The following is a 21,623-nucleotide window of genomic DNA, read 5'->3' as shown; positions in this document are numbered from 1 at the left end:
AAATCAGTTTACCTATTGGACATAGATAGAGGCTAAACAAAAACCTTACAAAACATGACAGCAAATAACTCAACTAAACAAATGAATGCAATGAAATCAGATTTTGTGATCAAAAAAACTTAAGAGCAAGCCTGATTTCTAATTACCACTTCCTTCACTCTGAGGTGAAGGAAGGTTTTCTCAGCTCACTGAAAACAATGTTATTTTTATTAAAACAAACTATTTTAATGATCTGACAGTCAATCTCCAATTTTGACAGTCTTCCACCCGAGACATTGTTTCTCTTTCCGCAGATGCTATTGGACCTGCTAAGTGTGTCCAGAAGTGCTTTTTTTTTTACTGAGGATTTCCTGCATCTGCAGTTCTTTCATTTTTACAAAACACAATGTTGTTAGCAACTTTGTTGATTAAAGTATTTAGTAAAATGGTCCATTGCACCGTTAGTAAATTTACAATTCCAATGTTATGATTTTCTAGAACTATGGGTCTTTTGACAGGTTAGCAATTGGAACATTAAATAATGAACTCCCTATCATTTTCATCAATCAAAATGATTCCGTAATGGCAAGGGTTATTTGCTTTATCTTCCATAATAGAGGACATTCAAACTTGCACATGGCAATGACCCTCTGGAAAGGGCAAATTAACTTTGGGAGGATTTTGCTGAGTCGGCAGGAGACCTACTGTTTAAACTGAAATCTTAACAGCTGCTTCCCTCTATGCTCAGCCATACCCCTCAACTTGGTAAACTGGTACATTAAATTGGTTTATAATTCTCACACGTACCAAGGTACAATGAAAAACTTGTCTTGCATTCCATTCACACAGATCAATTCATTACAGTGCATTGAGGTAGTGCAAAGTAAAACACTAATAGAATGCAGAATAAAGTGTTACAGTTACAGAGAAAGTGCAGTGCAGGGAGACAGTAAGGTGCAAAGCTATGACGGGGTAGATTGTGAAGTCAAGGTCCATCTCATCATACCAGCGCACCGTTCAATAGCCTTATAACAGTGGGATAGAAGCTGTCTTTGAGCCTGGTGGTACGTGGTTTCAAGTTTTTGTATCCTCCGCCCGATTGGGGGAGGGAAGAAGAGTTCCCAACACCGATGGTGCTGACGACCCACACTGGGAAGACCGATGGGCACCACTGCGGCCTAGCCGGGCCGCGGCCTGGCTCCCACCGCACGTTACCGCAGCTCGCTCACTCTCCCTCAAACTCTTGCCCCGCCCCGCGACACATCTACAACGCTGGCAGCGCCCGGCGCCCCCTCCCCGATCGCTTCCTTACCTGGCCTGACCGGGCCGGGCCTGGCGCAGTGACAGTGACAGCCCGCGTCCGGCTCCCCGCAAGGACGGTTCCCAGGCGGAGCCCCGTCAACCCACGCCAACTGCTAACGTGTTCCTCGGCAGCAGGGGCAGAAACGCCGGCGAAGATGGCGCCCGGCACGCATGCTCAGGGCACTTCCCCCGCTCCCGTGGCACGCATGCGCAGCGACGCCCTCTCAATCCGCATGCGTCGGTACCGCGAACCGAACCTTCCCTGTCGCGCATGCGCCCCGCCCCGCCCCCCCCTTACGACCTGCGGACGTGGTGACGGTTTCGGCCTGCGTGTAGCGGGTGGTCGGGCAGGCGGCGAGTCCGAGTCCGAGGCAGCGGGAGCGAGCAGTGTGCTCGCCTCAGTTTGCACCCGTACCTCCTGCCCGGTGGGGAGCGTCTTGCTGTATGAGCTGTGTCGGCCTTTGAGCAGGGTTTCATGTGGAGCGTTCGTCACCGCAGTTACTCCCGCCCGCTGTCGTGCCATTGGGCACTGTCACCACTGTCGCCTCGGGGTAAGTGTGAAGCGTGGGTTCACTGAGCCCCTCAGTCCAGCTGAGAGGTGCACAAAAAAGGTGGATTTATCCTCCACCCGTATCCCCCTTTTTCCGGGCTCCCCCAGATTATGAATGGGTTAAAATGTGGCGGCTCCGTCTGCTAATTCTACTTTAGTGCATCCACTGAGTGTCGGCATTGAGCTTAGAATTGTGTCTAACAACATTGGGAGACGTTTCATCGTGGTATTCTGCCGGACACTTGGTGCTATGTAATGAGAGGTCGTCCTCCAGACTGGACAGCTATGTGCACTACTAGAAATTACTGTCTGATTGTTAGTGATGAGTAAGCAACACCTGCTATGGATAATATGCCTTCTGTTGAACTCTGAAATGAAAAGCATAGCGCAGCATTGTCTTTTTTCAAAAAAAAAGTGTTGGTATCTTTTTGTAGTATGTTTTAGTTTGCAATATGTCACTTCTGTCGCCTTCCTTTAAGATGCTGGTTAAAACTTACATCTGCCAAAGTATTTGGTAACCTACCTCGTACCATCAATAGCTTGATGTCAAATGAGTTCTTCAAGTAACCCTTTCATTTACGTAATCTATTTCCATCTTGGCCTGCCCTGAATGCAAAAGTGTACTTTTTTGAAGTAATATAGAAAGTGCAGTAACCAATTAGTACGTGGCAGTAGGAATTTGATAACAACAAGCTACACAAGAACATGAGAAAATAACATTAGGAGTAGGCCACTAGGCTCCTCAAGCCTACCCCTGACATTCAATATGATCCTGACTGATCTCAACTCCTCTTGTGCCAGTTCCCCATAACCCTCAATTCATCAATCTTTCAAATATTTATTTATCTCCATCTTAATATATCTAATGATCTGGACTTCACCCCCTGGGTGAAGAATTCCAGAGATTCACTATCCTCTGAGAGAAAAAAATCTTAATGCACCTAAGTTAAATGACCAGCCGCTTATTTTGTAACTATGACCCCTTGTTCATGACTGTCCCACTAGTGACAACATCTCAACACCTACCCTCTCAATCCTGCTTAGGAACTTGTATGTTTGAATAAGGTCACCCCTCATCCTTCTGAACTTCAGGGAATACAGACTCAAACCCTCTGGACTCTCTTGATAGGACAACCTGCTCATCTTAGGAATTAACCTGGTGAATCTCCTTTGGACTGCCTCCAATGTCACTATGTCCTTTGCTTTAGGTAAGGGTACCAAAACTGTGCATGGTTTCCCAGGTGTGGCCTCGCCAATACCCTGTACAACTGTAACAAACCCAAATAATTTAAAGTTGCAGCCAAATCTTGCTCAAATGTTCACTTGCAGAATTCATTCGATGATACAAAAGGAGCAAATTTGGTGGCAAAGGAATTTGGTTATCTTACATTGGAAACAAATGTATAAATGACACATGCATTAGTCATCTGGTGCAAAGGCAATTTCACTGCATATTTACATTGCTAACAGCTTGGAATTATTTAGGCCCTTAGACATGGTATATTGCGTCAATGTGCTTCGTAGGTGTGTTATCAAACAGAAGTTATGAACCAGTTACAGTGATACTAGGATTTAAAAAAAATACAAAAGATTGGATAAAGAATTGTATTTTGAGGGGTGAGAGAGCGAGAGACCAAGGCAAGGTTGGCAACAGTGGAGCAATTAAAATTAAGGATGTGCACAAGGCCAATACTGAAAATGTACAGAGGTCTGAGAGGGTTTTACAATCGGAGGATATTACAGAAAGGTGGTAGGTCCATCTGTCCATTTGACAACAAAATATAAAACTGAAGCCTTGATGCCATTGTAGGTTAATGAGATCAGGGCTGATTTGTAAATGGGACACAGTGCAAATTTGGCAAAGTGCATCAGAGGTTTGAAAAAGGCTTTCCTTTTAAGTGTTATGAGTAGCTGTCAGCTGGTGGTAAAACTGTCATTGGCACTTTTGCACATTTAAAATTAAATATGGTCACGAGGGTGGAGAAGTTGTTTGAACTTTTTGGGAAAGCAAACTTCATACTGAACACTTTCTATAGCTTGATGTAGTTTAAGGTGCTTTCTATTCAACTGCAATAATATGCCTCACATTGAACACACCAGCATAAAAAGATTTCTACTTTTGCCTCAGAAATTTGTTCCCTAATTGTGAATGCACAGATCCAAGCATGTCTTATTTCAGAGTTAACAGTTGGCAAAGGGAATGGTATATTGAATTGTTTTTTATTTATTCATTTTTTTGGATATGATTATCACTTACAAGGCCAGCGTTTATTGCCTATTCCTGATTGTCTTTAAGAAGATAAAGATGAACCACTTCAGTCCTTTTGGTGAAAGCTAGAGTATCTCAGGATTTAGACCTGGTGACAATGAAGAAATGGTGATTTTTGTTTTTGTTACCTGCCAAGTTAGGCTGATCTGTGTTTGGAGGGGAACCTTTAGATAGTGATGTTTTCATGTGGCCCAAAAGTCTTGTCATTTTTGGAGGCAGATTTTGGGGTTTGCTAGGTGCTATTTCAAGAGGTGAGTAACTGCAGAGAATTTGTAGGTGGTACACTCTGTGGCCTTTGTATGTTTAGTGGAAGGGATGCCGGTCAAGTGGGCTGCTTTGTCCTGGACGGTGTCAAGCTGCTGAGGTGTTGCATTTTCGGAGCTACACTAATCCAGGCAAGTTGCATGCAGATGATGGAAAGGCTTCAGGGTGTTAGGAGGTGGTTTGTCCCAGTGTACAGTACTCTTGTAGTCATGGTTGCTGATCCAGTTGAGCTTCTTGTCAATGCTGACCTAAAGGATGTTCATGGTGACTCTGCAGTGGTTACCCTATTGAATGTCATGGGTAGCTAGTTAACATCTCTTTTGTTAGAGCAGGTTATTGCTTGATACTTGCATGGTACAAATGTCACTTGCCCCTTCTGAAGCCTTGCAGGCTTGGACTACCATATTTTATGAAGAGTTACTGACTGAATTGGAATCATCAAACATTTCTACTTCTGAGCTTGTGAAAAAAGTTAACAAACAATCACAACCATTTTTTTGTGAGAGATATTTTTGCAACCATTGGAGATACCTCAAAAGGTAAGGCAGAATTTGTGGAATGTGATTATTTTAAGTTGATAATTTTTCCATGAGGACTTTTTGTACTGATGATAATGCTAATCCATGTTGAGTACTTTGAGGGTAACTATTTGCTGGCAGAATTGCACCATTAGGTTGAATTTCCAATATAACGTTATAAAACCTTTTTTTTTTAGTCTGATTGGTGTAGTGATGCACTGGATGATTGGGCCAAGCTTTTTTTGAGGATGCCAGTGGGGCTAATCTACTGTCAAGAGAAGTGAAAAATTTGTCAGCCCCCTGAATAATTTGTATGCAACACTTGTAAACAATTTCAGTAAATGGAGAGGAAGTCTTACCTCACTCTGTGAGAAAGAAGAATAGAATTTGAGAAAAAAGTTGTATAACTTCTCTGTTGTCCAGATATTTGTTCATGAATTTCAGACTGCTGACAGCAGAAGCATCGTGATTTTCTGGTAGCAGTGTTGTAGCTGGAGCAGTTTTATGGACTTTTTTTGATAGGTTATATTGCAATTCTAGTAATTCTGCTCTGTCATCTGTCCTGGTGCCTCTTTCTTCAGCTTTTTACATCATGCCACTTCTATTATAATACAGAACAGATGCATCTCCATTGGGAGTTGCATGATCTGATTGAATGTGTTTGGAAGAAATCAGGAGTGAAACCTAGTACACCTTTTGCATGTGTTAAATCAACAGTAGGGCTTTCAACAGATACCTCTTAAAAATGGTCAAGGAAACTTGTGAACTTCACATTTCACTATAAAACAGTTATAATTAACTTGCATAGTGTGAGAAGGAGGAATGTTCTTGCACCAAAATATTCCGAGATTCTTGGGGCCATTAATCTCTTACTAGGTAAAAACAGCAGTTTTCTTATGCTATTTGAGGAAGAACAGGGACTTCTCCCACCCATGGACATCACCAAATGCTTTTTAAAACTTAATATAACACCCACGTTGTTGGTAACATAAAAGATCCATGACTTGCGGATAATATGTATTCATATAACATATTAGGAAGACTATGTCAATTGGGGGTATCTTGCAACTTTTGGAAGTTGTTAGCAAATGTATGCTTTGATATCAGCTATCAGATCTTATTATACCCATAATTTTGGTATAATAATTTATGAAGTGTCCATTTCTGTCATCTTAGTTTTAGATGGCAGGTGGTGGTGTTTTTGTGTTTGTTGGAGATTGTAAACTCTGAGGAACCTTTCTCCAGAACATAGAACACTACAGCACAGTACAGGCCCTCCAGCCCACAATGTTGTGCCGACATTTTATCCTGCTCTAAGATCTATCTAACCCTTCCCTCCCACATCGCCCCCTATTTTTCTTTGATTCATGTGTCTATCTAAGAGTGTCTTAAATGTCCCTATGTATCTGCTCCCACAACCTCTGCAGGCGGTGCTTTCCATGCACCCACCACTCTCTGTGTAAATAAAAAAAACTTACCCCTGACATCCCCCTTATACCTTCCTCCAATCACCTTAAAATTATATCCCCTCATATTAGCCATTGTTGCACTGGGAAAAGGTCTCTGACTGTCCACTCTATCTATGCCCCTTATCATCTCGTACACCTCTATCAAGTCACCTCTCATCCTCATCCTCCTCCTCTCCAAAGAGAAAAGCCCTAGCTCACTCAACCTATCCTCATAAGACATGCTCTCCAATCCAGGCAACATCCTGGTAAATCTCCTCTGCACCCTCTCAAAAGCTTCCACATCCTTCCTCTAATGAGGTGACCAGAACTGAGCACAATACTCCAGAGTTCTATAGAGCTGCAACATCACCTCGCGGCTCTTGAACTCAATACCCCGACTAACACTCCATACACCTTCTTAACAACCCTATTGACCTGCGTGACAACCTTGAGGGATCTATGGACATGGACCCCAAGATCCCTCTGTTCCTCCACACTGCTAAGAGTCCTGCCATTAACCTTGTATTCTGCCTTCAAATTCGATCTCCAAGTGTATCACTTCACACTTATCTGGGTTGAACTCCATCTGCCACTTCTCAGCCCAGGTCTGCATTCTATCAATATCCTCTTGTAATCTACAGCAATCTTCTACACTATCCACAACACCACCAACCTTAGTATCATCAGCAAACTTAACCCACCCTTCCACATCCTCATCCAAGTCATTTATAAAAGTCACAAAGAGCAGGGATCCCAGAACAGATCTCTGTTGAACACCACTGGTCACTGACGTCTAGGCAGAATATGCTCCATCTACCATCACCCTCTGCCTTCTATGGGTGAGCCAATTCTGAATCCACACAGCCAAGTTTCCCTGGATCCCATGCCTCCTGACTTTCTGAATAAGCCTTCCATGAAGAACCTTATCAAACGCCTTACTAAAATCCATGTACACCACATCCACTGCTCTACCTTCATCAATGTACTTTGTCACATCCTCAAAGAATTCATTCAGGCTCGTGAGACACGACCTGCCCCTCAAAGCCATGCTGACTGTACCTAATCAGCCTTTGCTTCTCTAAATGTCCATAAATTCTGTCTCTAAGAATCCTCTCCAGTAATTTGCCCACCACTGAAGTAAGACTCACTGGTCTGTAATTCCCAGGGTTATCCTTGCTCCCTTTCTTAAACAAAGGAACAACATTTGCCACCCTCCAATCATCTGGCACTACTCCTGTGGCCAGTGAGGATGCAAAGAAGTAACTATGCTTAAAAAAAAAACGTTTTGTACAACTGTGATTAACCACCTTCCTTAATTTATCCTATTTGAAGTTGAATTTTAAAATGTTAATTTAAAATTGACTATTAACACCTACTTTAGAATTGCTAAATGGGAACAAGGGACGCATTACTGTCAAATGATATGTACATATGTGTATAGATGGGGGGCAAATATGCTGCTGCACTGATATCTCTGGCTGCCTGCCCTTGGTCCATGCTGTTTCTTCCAATGTGGCCTCAGACATGATCTTCCACTGGGAGACCAGCTTCTGAATGGCATACTACAGTGTGGATCTGTCTCAGGTGAAACACTGGCTACTCCTTAGAATGGCTTTGACAACCAATAAGGCTATGACCCCAGCTCTCGGGCTATGATTCACAAACATTCAAATCATTTGGGACCTTTTTTAAAGAAAACAAGTTTTAAAACATAAAATTAGTTGAATAGAAGTTAAAAGCATTAAGACATGCACAACTTTCTCCAGCAGCCAATTTCTCCCATTCATTTTAACAGGGCAATTGCCCTTGCACCAGGCCATTTCCACAAGGAGTGCGCTGCAAGGCCAGTTGGCAGCATGGGGAAGGGCAGATGGTACTGGTTTAAGCCTGCACCAGCTCTTGACTTTGGTACTTCAGCTGAGAAACAGGTAGGCAGTATAAGCATTTGGGGAAGAAGATCTGTGCCATTTGTTTTGCCATTTGGTTATAGCAGTCTTTTGTGGAAATATTGGTGTTTAAAACTACAACAGATGTATTTCTTATCTACGTTGAATATAAATGCCTTGTCTGAAACATTATTTTGTATTTATACAACTGCAACTATAATCATGTAATCTATTGCAGATCTAGAGTAGTTAGGAAGAATGACCACACCAAGTAAGACACCACCTGGAGATGATCCAAAGCAGCTGGAAAGAACTGGTACAGTGCGAGAGATTGGCTCACAAGCTGTCTGGTCTCTGTCTTCTTGTAAACCAGGTGGGCCCTGAACATTGCTTGTGTAGTCATTTGACTTTGCTTTAGTTTCTTGTTTCTAGTATTACATAAAGTAGAATGAAGGAAGTACCAAATAATGTGATATCACATCTTTCAAGAGAGCCCAAAGTGTTTCAGTCATCAAAGTACTCTTGCCATTGTTATGTAGTCAAACACAGCTGAAAATTTGTGTAACAAACCATCAATCTCTAACTAAAGGAATGACCAATTAATGAGGAATATTGCCCTGGACTCCAGAAATGTCAAGTGATATCTTTTGCATCCACCTGAACAGGCAGACTTTTTCCTCAATTTAACACATTGTCTAAACACTTCTACTTTCAAGCATGCTCTGTTAATATTATAGTGAACTTTCAGCCAACACTCTGTTCATGTCTTCAAGTTTGATTTGAAACTGCAACTCTAAAGTCACTAATTAGGATTTCATGTTGTAAATGTTCTCTTTTTTTCCCCTCAAAAATGTTAAAGAATTAAGCAAAGAATAAGGACAAATAGACATTATTGCACCATGTTACATTTTAACAATTTTGTCCATTGAACTTGCACATGTCCTGATTTGGGTGATAATAGAAGATCCTGCATCGAGTACTTTAAAAAGTATATGACGGATTGATAATTGCTAGCATATTATTATACAGAAATTTGCAATTTGAGTGTCAAGATGTAATTGGATGATATTAATGTTGATGTTATAAATTCAATTTGGATTAACACTGAATTTGACACTGGTATGTGAAACTTAATAATAAAAGTAAATCTGCACAATGTAAAGCCAGTATGATATATGGGGTATCATAAGTTACATTTCGGCCTTGCTCTATTAAATCAGAGAGATTTGATATTGAGCCTCAAGTATTTGTGTTTTTGTACTGAAATTGCTGAAATAAGCTCTGATACCTTTCCACCTTCCTTTCTTATCAGATTCCATCATCTGCAGCCCTTTGCTGCCTCCACCTATCACCTCCCAGCTTCTGTCACTATCTCCACTTTTTCTTCCTCCATCTGCCTATCAACTCTGCTCACCTGGATCCACCTATCACATAAGATATCTTTATTAGTTACATGTACGTCGAAACACACAGTGAAATGTATTTTTTGCGTAGTGTTCTGGCGGCAGCCTGTAAGTGTCGCCGCGCTTCCGGTGCCAACATTGCATGCCCTCAACTTCCTAACCCGTACGACTTTGGAATGTGGGAGGAAACTGGAGCACCCAGAGGAAACCCATGCAGTCACAGTGAGAACATACAAACTCCTTACAGACAGTGGCCAGAATTGAACCTGGGTCGCTGGCACAGTAATAGTGTTATGCTAACTGCTGCACTATCATGCCTTACCAGCTGTTTCTCCACCCCTTCCCATCACCTCTTTATACTGGATACCTCCCCTCTATCTTTCAGTCCAGATGAAGAGTCTCAACCCAAAATGTTGACTGTCCATTTCCCTCCACAGATGCTGCCTGACCTGCTGAGTTCCTCCAGCAGTTTGTTTTTTGCAAATATGATTGGTCTATTATATGTACTGCCTGAATAAATGACAATCATATTTCTATATATTGGGGTTCGACTATATCCACAATTCCCCACACTTACAAAACTCCTTATATTTGGATGCCTGACCTGATCAAGGATTTACTTATGTATTCTTTCTCTGGAGATGCCAGGTTGGATCATGCATGATCCAGATCATGCCTCATGTTCATGATTCCTGTGGCCTTACTTCTTGCTGCCCTACGGGTCTAAACGGGCCCAAGGTCTTGCTGCTGCAGCAATTCTACAAAGGAGAGCAGGTGGCAGAAGCTTATGTTGTCAAATGCTTTTCCAGCTATTTCCAAGTGTCTGTGACATTTAGAGAGACATTTAAAAACAGTCGAAGTAGATTTAAATAAAGAATGAAAAATTGTTAACAGTAAAAATTAAGTTTATTTAGAACACATGAATATTAAATAAAGAAAATAACAATACTTGCCTTTTCCATTTGTCAGCAACCCCATTCATGTAAGTGTGGCTGGTGTAAAGTCAAGGGCCATAAGTAAATTTTGCATCACGGCTCATAACTTTGTGCTAAGTTCATTGGCAGAGTGGGAGGTCAGATGTACAGGACTTTCAGTACATTCCATGCTTCTGCTACACAACATGCAGGTGCAAAACTCGGGAATGGACTGAACATTGAGGTGCTCCTTGTGAACTGCTGGCACAGGGTAAATACAACAGCTTGTTGTGCTTTAGTGCCTTTGGGCTTGGAATAAAATCATGCCAAAGATGTCTTTTCACTTCCTTTTCTTTACTCAATGGAAGCAGAGCTCAGTTTGGAACAGTGTTGGTTATTGTAACAGTGATGCTTCATAGTTTCTAAAACAGCGGAGAGGAGGAGCAGAATGACAACAACATTGTCATAGTATCCGATCAGAATATGAAGTTTGAATAAATATTTCTTGCAATTATTTTACACTCTTTATATTTTTTAACATATTACAGATTGTGTGCTTTAAAAGGAATATAATTTTACTCTCTTTACATTCAAGAGGCTTCGACAACTTTGAAATTGACATATTACTAGATGTTAACACCTTTGGCTGATTAAGTAGCTGCTCATGAAATCTAGATCTGTTAAGTAGTGGGTTGCCATAATGTTTTTGACTTAAATTGAGTGTGAAATTCTAATTAAATATTTTTTTATATACATAATGCCATTAGTGAATTAGTATCAGTAGCCTGTAATGCTGAAAATTTCATCTTGATATATGTGAAAGTATCAGGTTAAGAAAGTAAGTTAATGCTGCTAAATCTAAAGTATAAAGTTTGATTTTGTGTTTATGAGCAGTTGCCTATTGATCGTATGAATATTTGACTCGGCAATTAACAAGATAATGAAATTTGATTGCTTTATTAGGATTTGGTGTGGATCAATTGCGTGATGATAACCTGGAAACATATTGGCAGTCAGATGGATCTCAGCCTCATCTTGTAAACATTCAGTTCAGGTACGAGTATGCAGGGAAATACTGGTTGAGCTGATTAAAAGTTTGATAATGCATTTATGTCTGATCCAGTTAGTGTAATGCACATCATGTCAATTTAGTTTCTCTTGAACATATTGTTGGGCCATACCATTTAATAGCCATTCTATTGGCACTCAAGAAAGTAAAAGCAGGTTTCATTTTATGCTCCAAATGTAACAAAACAATTTGCAGTCTTTAAAGAGATGTTTCTGACACTGGTTGGGTATATTCCCAGAAGAGGAAAGGTAAGAGAGCCAAAGGCCAACATATGTGAATGGCATTGAGAATGAAGGTTCAAAAAGGGCAAGGGACCTCAGCAGCCTAGGTGCATGTCAGGTGAATAACCTAAGTGAGAACTAAGCTGAATAGAGTAAACTGACTGGGGAGGTTAAAGGTAAAAGGGATGAGCAAAAAAAAAGACAAAAAATGGCAGCTAACGTACATGGGAAGCTAGAAGCCCCTCAAGATATTGCAAATGAAACACAGGTAGGTGAGGGACAAAGAGTATGCTCTATGCATAGAAGTAGAAAGTAAGGATAGATTATTTCTTTTTCATAGGTAGTCCTTTGGAATTGAGGATGAATTGCTACTGCTCAAGTTTTGTGGGTTCTGAGGTGACTAAGGCCTATGTGGGAACCCAGGCTCTCCCACCAATCAAGCCAGAGGTGCATGACGGGGTGGGTAATTGTTGAGGTAGTCTGCCTCTTCTGCCTTTTATGCTGGGCTTCTGTGTGCTCCTGTTGCATGGAGTCAAGGTTCTCAGTACCATCCCACTTACGGCCTCGACTTTGAGTAGTCATAGGACCAATGGAGATGTTGCACTTTTCCCAAAGATACTCCGAGTACATTTTGGGCCTCTTCCTTTGTCCAGCTGGTAATCATGTCCAATGTCAGGGTTAAGAATAGAGTACTAGAATATTTTTATATTAGTCTTTAATCAAAGAAGTGAATGCTACCAAAATCTCCTGGGAACTGGAGGCGACAGAATTTGTAGGTTGGGTGAAAATTGATGAGGAGATATTAAAATGGTTGGTTATGCTTTAATAACATATAAGCTTCTAGTCCTGGATAAATGCTTCCCACATTCTGAAGGGAGGTGGGAGTGAAAATTGCAGAAGGGCTTGCCTTTGTTCCAAAAGGAATACATGGACATGCCTCACAACTGTGGGCTGGTTGTTTAATCTCTGTGGTAGTGATGCTTTTAGAAACATTAATCAGGAGAAAATTATTAGGCACAAAGTTTGATTAATAAAGGAGGACCAACACAGATTTGTTAAAGGCAAATCATGTTGATTAATTTGATTTCAGTTTAGTAATATGACAATAAGAAGGTTGGTAAAGGGGTTTCAGTAATGTTGTCAGTGTAATTTTTAGAAAGTGTTTGTCAAAGTCCCACCCAAAAGACTGGTTAGCAAAATTGAAGAGCAGAGAGTAAAAGGGTCAGTGTCTTAAGGACAGAAAGCTAAGAGTCATGGCAAACAGTTGTTTTATAAAACTGACAAGATTAAGACTATCTTTGTTTACATTGTGTCTTATGTATGGGTGTGCAGATTAATATTTCAAAATTTGCAGATAATACCACCAAATTTGCAGTGGGAGGACACAGGCTAACACTTGACTATTTCCTTGATACCACATTGAGTGAATTGCATTGTATGAAGTCTGGATTCTTCAATTATGAAGATTGCTGGAAAGAGCTAAATTAAAGTATCCTCCTGGCACTTCTGGCTGAAGGTGGTTGCAAATAATTCAACCTTTGGCATTTGTGCTAGGCTCTGTCATCATACAGGATGGAGATGACCTTGAAGCCTCTTCCTTCTCCTGTTAACTAACACATTAACTGGAAGTCATAAAAATGTAGAGTTATGATCTGGACTGTCAGTTGTGGATTCACTTAGCTCAAAATTATGCTGATTTTGCTGCTTAGCATGTGTATAGTCCTGTGCTGCATGTTCACCAGATTGGTGCCAAAGTTCTAGGTATGCTGGGTGCTGCTCTTGGCATGTCCTTCTTCCCTCATTGAACCAATGTTAGTCCCTGTCTTGATAGCTATGATAGAATGAGGGATGGGTCAGGCCCTTGAAATTTATTTTTCCAGCCCTTGCTGTAGAAGTTCAGTAGTGAAATTATAGTAAGATGTGGTACATTTGTGTGATTTTTTTACATTTCATTATAGTCCATCAGAGCTGATTTAATAAAAAAATACTGTGTCTGTCATTGCCTCAGATAGTTTTTGACCTTTATGCCATGTATTTCTGATGCTTTGGTTACCGAGAATAACTTGTTCTTATAGACGAAAAACAACTGTGAAGACCTTATGTATTTATGCTGACTACAAATCTGATGAAAGCTATACTCCAAGCAAGGTCTCCGTCAGAGTGGGAAACAACTTTCATGATCTTAAAGAAATGCGGGTATGTTTACAGCATTTCTGCTTGTGATGTTTACTTTGATATTGAAGTCTTTCTCACCTTTTGGGACATTCCAGACTAATAATTTTAGAAAAAGTATTTTTTTGCCTGCATGGCCCACGTGGTTGCATACAAATGAAACTTGGGAACCAACTACAAAGCTTAAAGTTGTGTTCGTTTTAATTTAATATCTCATTCTGATTTAGGACTTTCCCACTAATGAGATAATAGCACTTAAACGACAGTTTTAAAAGATAAGCATAACAAATAGCGAATAAGAAAAGAGCACCGATAGAATTAAGTTGTCTACTTTGTCTAACGCTACATTGGCATGTGGTCAATAAAACCTGATTTGTACATTCTGGCTCTCTGCTTTCTATGGCTAAAACAGCATACCTTCTGTATCTCTGGTAAGGCTGCTTTTTCACCAGATACCTAAAGGTGTACAGTACAAGAAATATCAAGTGATTCATCTTTCTAGTTCCTGCTTGATGAAGCGATAAATGGATTGATTGCCTTCCCAAAGTGATGATCCCGTTGCTGCAGTTGGACAGGGAGCACCTGTGATGGAAAAGCCTGTGTGACAAGCCCCTCAAGCCTGCGCTGCCATACAATATGATCATCGCTGATCTATGCTGGTCTCAGCTCTTCTTCAGTGCCAGTTTCCCATAACCGTCAATTTCTTGATCCTTCAAATATTTATCTTATTCCACCTTCAATATATTCAATGATCTGGCCTCCACCCTTGGGGCAAATAATTCCAGGGATTCGCTATTCTCTGAGAGAATTCACTTCAATTTTAAATGACCAGCCCCTTATTTTATAGCTATGCTCCCTTGTTCATGACTCTTTCATTAGTGAAAACATCTGTCGAGCCTCTTTAAGATCTTGAATGTTTGAATAAGGTCACCCCTCGTTCTCTTAAACTCCAAGGCATACAGAACCAAACTGTCCAGCCTCCCTTGATGATATAGTCCTCTTATCCCAGGAATTAGCCTGGTGAATCTCCTTTGGACTGCCTCCATTAAGTAAGGGGATAACAATTGTGAGCAGTATTCTAGATGTGGCCACACCAACACCTGTACATTTCTAACAAAACCTTCCTAATCTTAAACTTCGACCCCTTCGCAATAAAAATGCTGTTTGCCTTCTGAACTACCTGTCGGACCTGCGTGCTATCTTTTTGTGATTCATGCACTCGGATACCTAGATACCGCTGAACTTCACTCACTTGCAGTCTCTCCATTTAGAAACTGCCTTTTGATTATTCTTACTAAAGTGCATGACCTCACACATCCCCACATTAAACTCCATTTGTCAGGTTTTTGCACCTAATGTTTTGAGTGGTGATGAAATTCATTGCCACTTATATTCTAATTTCCTGAATGACTGAAGACCAAATCCATGAAAAGCTTCTATTAATGGTGTAACTACCCTGTCTTGAATATTAAAATAATCTGTTAATTGGGGGTGATGTAGAGACTGGAAAAACTAATGATACAGAAAAATCATATTCTATAATGAAAAAAAATTCTGTAATTACTATTAAAAATAACTGGTGTTATGTATCACATGAAACTACTTTAAAGAAAATTCTTGATTTCAAATGTCAGGTAAAAATATAAAAATTTTAAAAATTGTTGCATATTAATTCAGTATTTACAGATTCCATTCTTGAGTTCAAATTACATGTTTATGTTCATTGCGTGAACCCTGTGATAAAATTGTTGCTTTGAAATAATTAATTCATAAATTAACACAAATTAGCTTTCTATTCCTACTTAGCAGATCATCAAATAACTTTAGGAGGAACCTGGTAAAATGCTACCAAGGAGGTTCTAATAATTGGGTAAATTGTGCCTTTTTTTATATTTGTTCATTGAGTGGGACACTAAGCAGATAACCCATTTGGTTCTTCTGTTTGTTCAGGTAGTTATGTTTCTGCTGCAGCTACTATTATCAAAATATGCACTCATTGATATTTAAGTCAAGGCTGCTTGTGGAATGTTCTTGATAAAGTACATGTATGTAATGCTGGACCTTTAACTGCCCTGATCGAGCTCTGCTCTTTGGATCCTCTACCATCAAGATACTTAAAATGGGTCTCACATTTGCCAATGAAATTGTAAAGGGAATTATGGACATGCAAGAGGCTAGAATTGGAGAAATGCAGGGATCTGGGGCTTATGAGGCTGGATGAGATTTGGAGAAACGAACCCATGCATGGATTTGAACACATTGTGTGTTTGGTGTCATTACAAGTTATAAAGACAAAGTTTTTTCTAATGGACCATATAAAAATAGTTGGATTCTATCATTATTTGACAGTATAACTGAAAAAAGCACAATTAATCAGTCAGTAGCTCTAGATTTTGGCAAAAGACGTACCTTGTTAGACATAAAGCTGCCTTTTATAAATTGTTGTTGACAAAGATGTAAATTACAGAAAGGTTTCACTGAGCATGGAGGTCATTCGGCCCATTGAGTCTGTGCCTTTTCTATGCAACAGCAATCCAGCTTGTTCCACTCTCCTGCGCATCCGCGTAGCCATGCAATTTTTTCCCCTTTTATCCAGTTCCCTTTTGAACGTTATGATTAATTATGCTTCTGTTAACTAATTTCTTATTTTTAATTCATTTGCTAATCTCCTTCATATCATGTACTTAAGATTCATGACTCCTGTCTCAGAACCCTTTGTCATTTTTTAAGTATCTGATCCTCTTACCCTTCTGTCTCCCACTGCAAGGAGACTTTCAAAGTAGGCGGGCTGAAGCAAGAGCAGATGTGGCTAATGTTATGGAAGTTGAATTGGTGGTCTTTTTGTGATGGCAGGAAATGAGTCAAGAACTGTGCCCAGGCCCAGGATACCAAGAAAGCAAACAGGCTGAGTTAATTTAAGACAGTGGTCAAGGAACAGAATTGGAAGTGGTGATAAACATATAAAGTTTGTTGGTTTCAGTCCTTCTAATTTTTGAAATTATGGCATGTTCACAAGTACATGTTGATTAGAAGCAAATTTTAGCACAAGTAATTGTGGACGGAGTAGAGCAGGATGGTGTCAAGGAATATATGGATAGTGACTGTACATCTTTGCCTGATATTACTTTGGGATATCTTGGAAATGCAGAGTAGTAGGGAGAAAAGGGGAATTCCTTGAGAATTCTAAAGCTAATAGTGTAGTGAGAAAAAGCACAGAAGCTATGCTCCTCCTTACTAGGTAGTACAATTGTGGCATCACTTCTGCTTGTATATAATTGTATTTAAAGTCAATAATTTAACAAATTGGTGGTGTCCTGGAATTCATTTGATGCTTTTGAATTTAGTGTATATCCACCAGGTGTCACTGTGCTACAGAAATTCTTCTGCATAAATTTAACAATATATAAAAGCTGAATTTGTTCTAATCCAAGGTTTGCTTTGTAACATTCTTTTTCTGAGGAAGATGGTGATTTTCGGTGTGAAGTATCGTTTGTGCACTGACATTTTTTTCAGCTCATCAATATCTGTGGAGCTAATGATAATGACTAACAGTTGGGGAAGGAAATTATGGATTGATTCACTTTTCAGTGTATACTTGCGTTATGGCAGTTTGGGTAATGGAAATTCACCCTTATGCAACGACAAATCACTACCAAAAAATTTGAGATGCAGAATAAAAATTTGCTCTTATGGAAGTTATGTTGTGTGGGGGGGGGGGGGGTGGTAGGGAAATGTATACAGAGAATTGAACTAGTTTACCAAGGACAATGATCGCAGGTTGCCAGTTCACACTGGGAGGCCACTTAAGAGATTTGCTTTGGAAACTGACAAGACAATCTCTTCTATTGATTCTTGTACCACAATACTTTATCAAACAACATAATGTCCATTTCTAGTTAATCAAATATTCCTTTCTCTTCTGCCTATAATGCAATCAAAATTCTTCTGCCTATAGATATGTGCCCATAGGAATATTACTATTGAGAGTTGTTGTTCCTGGAGGAATGCACCTCCACTTATAATGAGGGATTCAAGGCAGGGGAAAAAAATTTGCATTAATGCAATACAGGTGGCTTCATAGAAATGCAACCCCTTTGTAATGTGGGGGTACACTGTAGCTCATCCATTGACCTGTCAAATAAAGGTTAGAGACACACATAGCTGACTAACCATGGTTAGTTGTGCCTACTATGAGAATTAAGTTTTGTATTTTCATTAGTAGTTGATCATTTTAGAATTTCATATGATACATGGGTAATATCAGCTAGCTGTGTGCTGTTGTGAAAGTTAGTTTAAAATGCTTAATATCATACAGTGCATTAAAATGAATTACTTTCTACTGATCCCCACTGGACTAACAATTCAATTAGAAAATCAAATTGATAATTGTACAGACTTTTTAGTTTGTCACGCTAACCATTCCATCTTTAATGTGGGCAAAAGTTAGATGACGATTACTCAGTGTCTCCTCATTGTTATAGACAATGGTAAATAGGGGTGGGGAAATACTTGATGTTAGTTTTAGTCAAGAAGAAAAAGGAAAAGTATATAAAACATAGGAAGCTAGGATCAAACAGAGCACTTGAGGATTATAAAGAAGCCAGAAAGGAACTCTAAGGGAATTAGGAAAGCCAGGACGGGCCATGAAAAGTCCTTGGCAAGTAGGATTAAAGAGAATCCCAAGGCATTCTATACATATATCAAGAGCAAGAGGATAACTAGGGAGAGGGTAGGAGTACTCAAGGATAAAGGAGGGAACATGTGCTTGGAAGCGGAAGATATGGGTGAGGTCCATAATGAGTACTTTGCATCTGCATTTACCAAGCAGAAGGACGTGGAGGATAAGGAGATCAGTGTGGAACATGCTAATATGCCAGGGCATTTTGAGATAAAGGAGGAGGTAGTGTTGGGTCTCTTAAAGAGCATTCAGGCGGATAAGTCCTCAGGGCCTGATGGTGTATACTCCAGGTTATTGAGAGAGGCAAGAGATGAGATTGCTGGGGCCTTGACCAATATCTTCATGTCCTTTCTAGCCACAGGCGAAGTCCTGGAGGACTGGTAAGTAGCTAATGTTGTTCCATTATTCAAGAAGGGAAACAGGGATAATCCTGGTAACTACAGATCGGTGAGTCCCATGTCAGTGTTAGGGAAGTTATTGGAGAGGATTCTTAGGGATAGGATTTATGAGCATTTGGAAACCATAGCCTAATTAGGGTCAGTCAGCATGGCTTTGTGCAGGGCAAGTCGTGCCTTACTAACTTGATTGAGTTTTTTGATGAGGTGACGAGGGTGATTGAAGGTAGAGCTGTGGATGTTGTCTACGTGGATGTTAGTTAGGCATTTGACAACCTCCCTCATGGGAGGCTCACCCAGAAGATTAAGATGCATGGGATCTACGGTGAATTGGCTGTTTGGATTCAGAATTGGCTTGCCCGTAGAAGACAGAGGGTAGTGGTCAATGGGACTTATTCTAGCTGGAGGTCTGTGACTAGTGGTGTTCCTCAGGGATCCATACTGGGACCTCTGTTGATTGTGATGTTTGTAAATGACGTGGATAAAAATATACATGGGTGGGTTAGTAAGTTTGCAGATGATATGAAGATTGGTGATGTGGATGGCGTAGAAGTCTGGCAAATGATACAGTGGGATATAGATCAGTTGCAGATATAGGTGGAGAAATGGCAGATGGAGTTCATCTGGCCAAATGTGAAGTGTTGCACCTTGGGAGATCAAATGTAAAGAGAAAGTATACTGTTAATGGCAAGACCCTTGACAGTGTTGATGAGCAGAGGGATCTTGGGGTCCAAGTTCATAGCTCCCTAAAAGTGGCTACACAGGTTGATAGGGTGGTAAAGAAGGCATATGGCATGTTTGACTTCATTAGTTGAGGCATTGAGTTCAAGTCAGCAAGTTATGCTGCAGCTTTATAAAACTTTAGTTGGGCTGCTTCTGGAGTATTACATTCAATTCTGGTCACCCCATTATAGGAATGATGTTGAGGCTTTGGAGAGGGTGCAGAAGAGGTTTACCAAGATGCTGCCTGCATTAGAGGGCATGTGCTATGAGGATAGGTTGGACAAACTTGGGTTGTTCTCTCTGGAGCGCTGGAGGCTAAGGGGAGATCTGATGGAGGTTTATAAGATCATGAGAGGCATAGATAGAGTAGACAGCCAGTACCTTTTCCCCAGGGTTGAAATGTCTAATACCAGAGGGCATGCTTTTAAGGTGAGAGGGGGTAAGTTCAAAGGAGATGTGCAGGGCAAGCTTTTTTTACACAGTGGTGGGTGCCTGGAATGCACTGCCTGGGGTAGGGGTGGAGGCACATGAATGTGAGGGAAATGGTAGGATATGGACATTCTGCCTGCACAAGGGATTAGTTTAGTTGGGCATTTTATTACTAATGTAATTGATTCAGCACAACATTGTGGGCCGAAGGGCCTGTTCCTGTGCTGTACTGTTCTGGGTTCTAATTCTTTCCCTTTTCTTCACCTGCATCGCCAACTTATTAAGTGGTACTTTCAGCTGTGTCCAAACAGCAGCATTATAAATTAAAATATCTTTTATTAAATCTTTTCAATCAGTTGTTGAATAAGGAAGGTGGCATTATACTTTAACACAGATTTGAAAGCTATTTTTTCTGGCTTTACCTTTGAACCCAGAGCTGGCACATTTGTACAGTGTTGGGACACCAGGTTATATCCTATCTTAAGCTAATTGTTTGATTCTCTTGTGTGGCCTGTTCCCCTCTGGTAGTCTCTAGTGTCAGAGTGAGGGAAGAAATTGAACTGCAGCTGCAGGTCTGAAATTTGTGTTCTGGAATGGACATTTCTTGGGCCAAAAGTCAGTGGATTTAATTGATTTTGTGATACTTTTTAACATTAAACATTACTACCACTGAGGTGGACCTAAGTTGATATAATCTGTGGCTATAACTTGATGCAATGCATATCCAATTTTATCGTTTTCCTTTCAGGTAGTTCTCTTTACTATGCAGACATTTGCACCATTGGCCTTCAAGTTAATTCTTTCATCACCATTCTAAGAAGTACTAATTCTATTTTGTGAGTGCAAAAACCTAAACATTTGGAAAAGGAGACTGAGTTTTATGTAAAAGGAACTCTTGGATAGTTTATGTATATCTTTTAAAAGTTGTGAATGATGTGTAGTTTTGAGATTTAACAGCTGGCAAACAAGATAGTGGTGGATTGATTTTTTGCTTTTTGACTTAGATCTCTTAAACTCTCTTAATATTAAGATATTCCTTAAACAGAGAGCCTTCAAGAAATTTGCAGATGTAATTTCAGTGATTCAGTAAATAATGGTGTTCATTCGAGCTAGAGTGAAAGAATGAAAGTAGGAAATTAATTGGGATATATGTTTGAAATATGATATGTTTAGTTCTTTGCTTGGCAGATCAATCTAAAACAAAGCAACGTTAACGAGCAATGGCTGTTAACGTTTAAAATTTTGGTTCAAAAATTTTTCATTTTTTCCCCTTAGATTGCTAGAAATTACATTTTCCTGTTTTGATTTATTGGTAAATTCATTATGTGATTAAAGTTTTAGTTGGTGTCAAATTAAAAGCTGTATCTAACTATTTTAAATGAATGTTGCTAATTTATTGATTG

General features: G+C 40.0%; 2 protein-coding genes across 2 annotated transcripts in view; one reads left to right on the top strand and one right to left on the bottom strand.

Annotated features, from left to right (window-relative positions):
- The window catches only part of abce1 (ATP-binding cassette, sub-family E (OABP), member 1), a 34,246-nt gene extending 32,779 nt beyond the window's left edge, over positions 1-1,467 (bottom strand). The window contains exon 1 of the mRNA XM_052037193.1: positions 1,292-1,467. The gene's annotated coding sequence lies outside the window, so the exon portion shown is untranslated. The remainder of the gene's footprint in view (positions 1-1,291) is intronic.
- Positions 1,468-1,566: 99 nt separating this feature from the next.
- anapc10 (anaphase promoting complex subunit 10) overlaps positions 1,567-21,623 on the top strand; it is a 28,861-nt gene continuing 8,804 nt past the window's right edge. The window contains exons 1-4 of the mRNA XM_052039766.1: positions 1,567-1,832; positions 8,455-8,589; positions 11,497-11,587; positions 13,899-14,019. Coding sequence (XP_051895726.1) covers positions 8,475-8,589; positions 11,497-11,587; positions 13,899-14,019 — 327 coding nt within the window. The 5' untranslated portion in view covers positions 1,567-1,832; positions 8,455-8,474. The remainder of the gene's footprint in view (positions 1,833-8,454; positions 8,590-11,496; positions 11,588-13,898; positions 14,020-21,623) is intronic.

Source organism: Pristis pectinata, chromosome 2 (assembly GCF_009764475.1).
Source record: "Pristis pectinata isolate sPriPec2 chromosome 2, sPriPec2.1.pri, whole genome shotgun sequence".
In the NCBI taxonomy this organism is placed as follows: Eukaryota; Metazoa; Chordata; class Chondrichthyes; order Rhinopristiformes; family Pristidae; genus Pristis; species Pristis pectinata.
The sequence above is the reverse complement of the archived record's forward strand: the minus strand, read 5'-3'. Positions and strand labels throughout refer to the sequence as shown.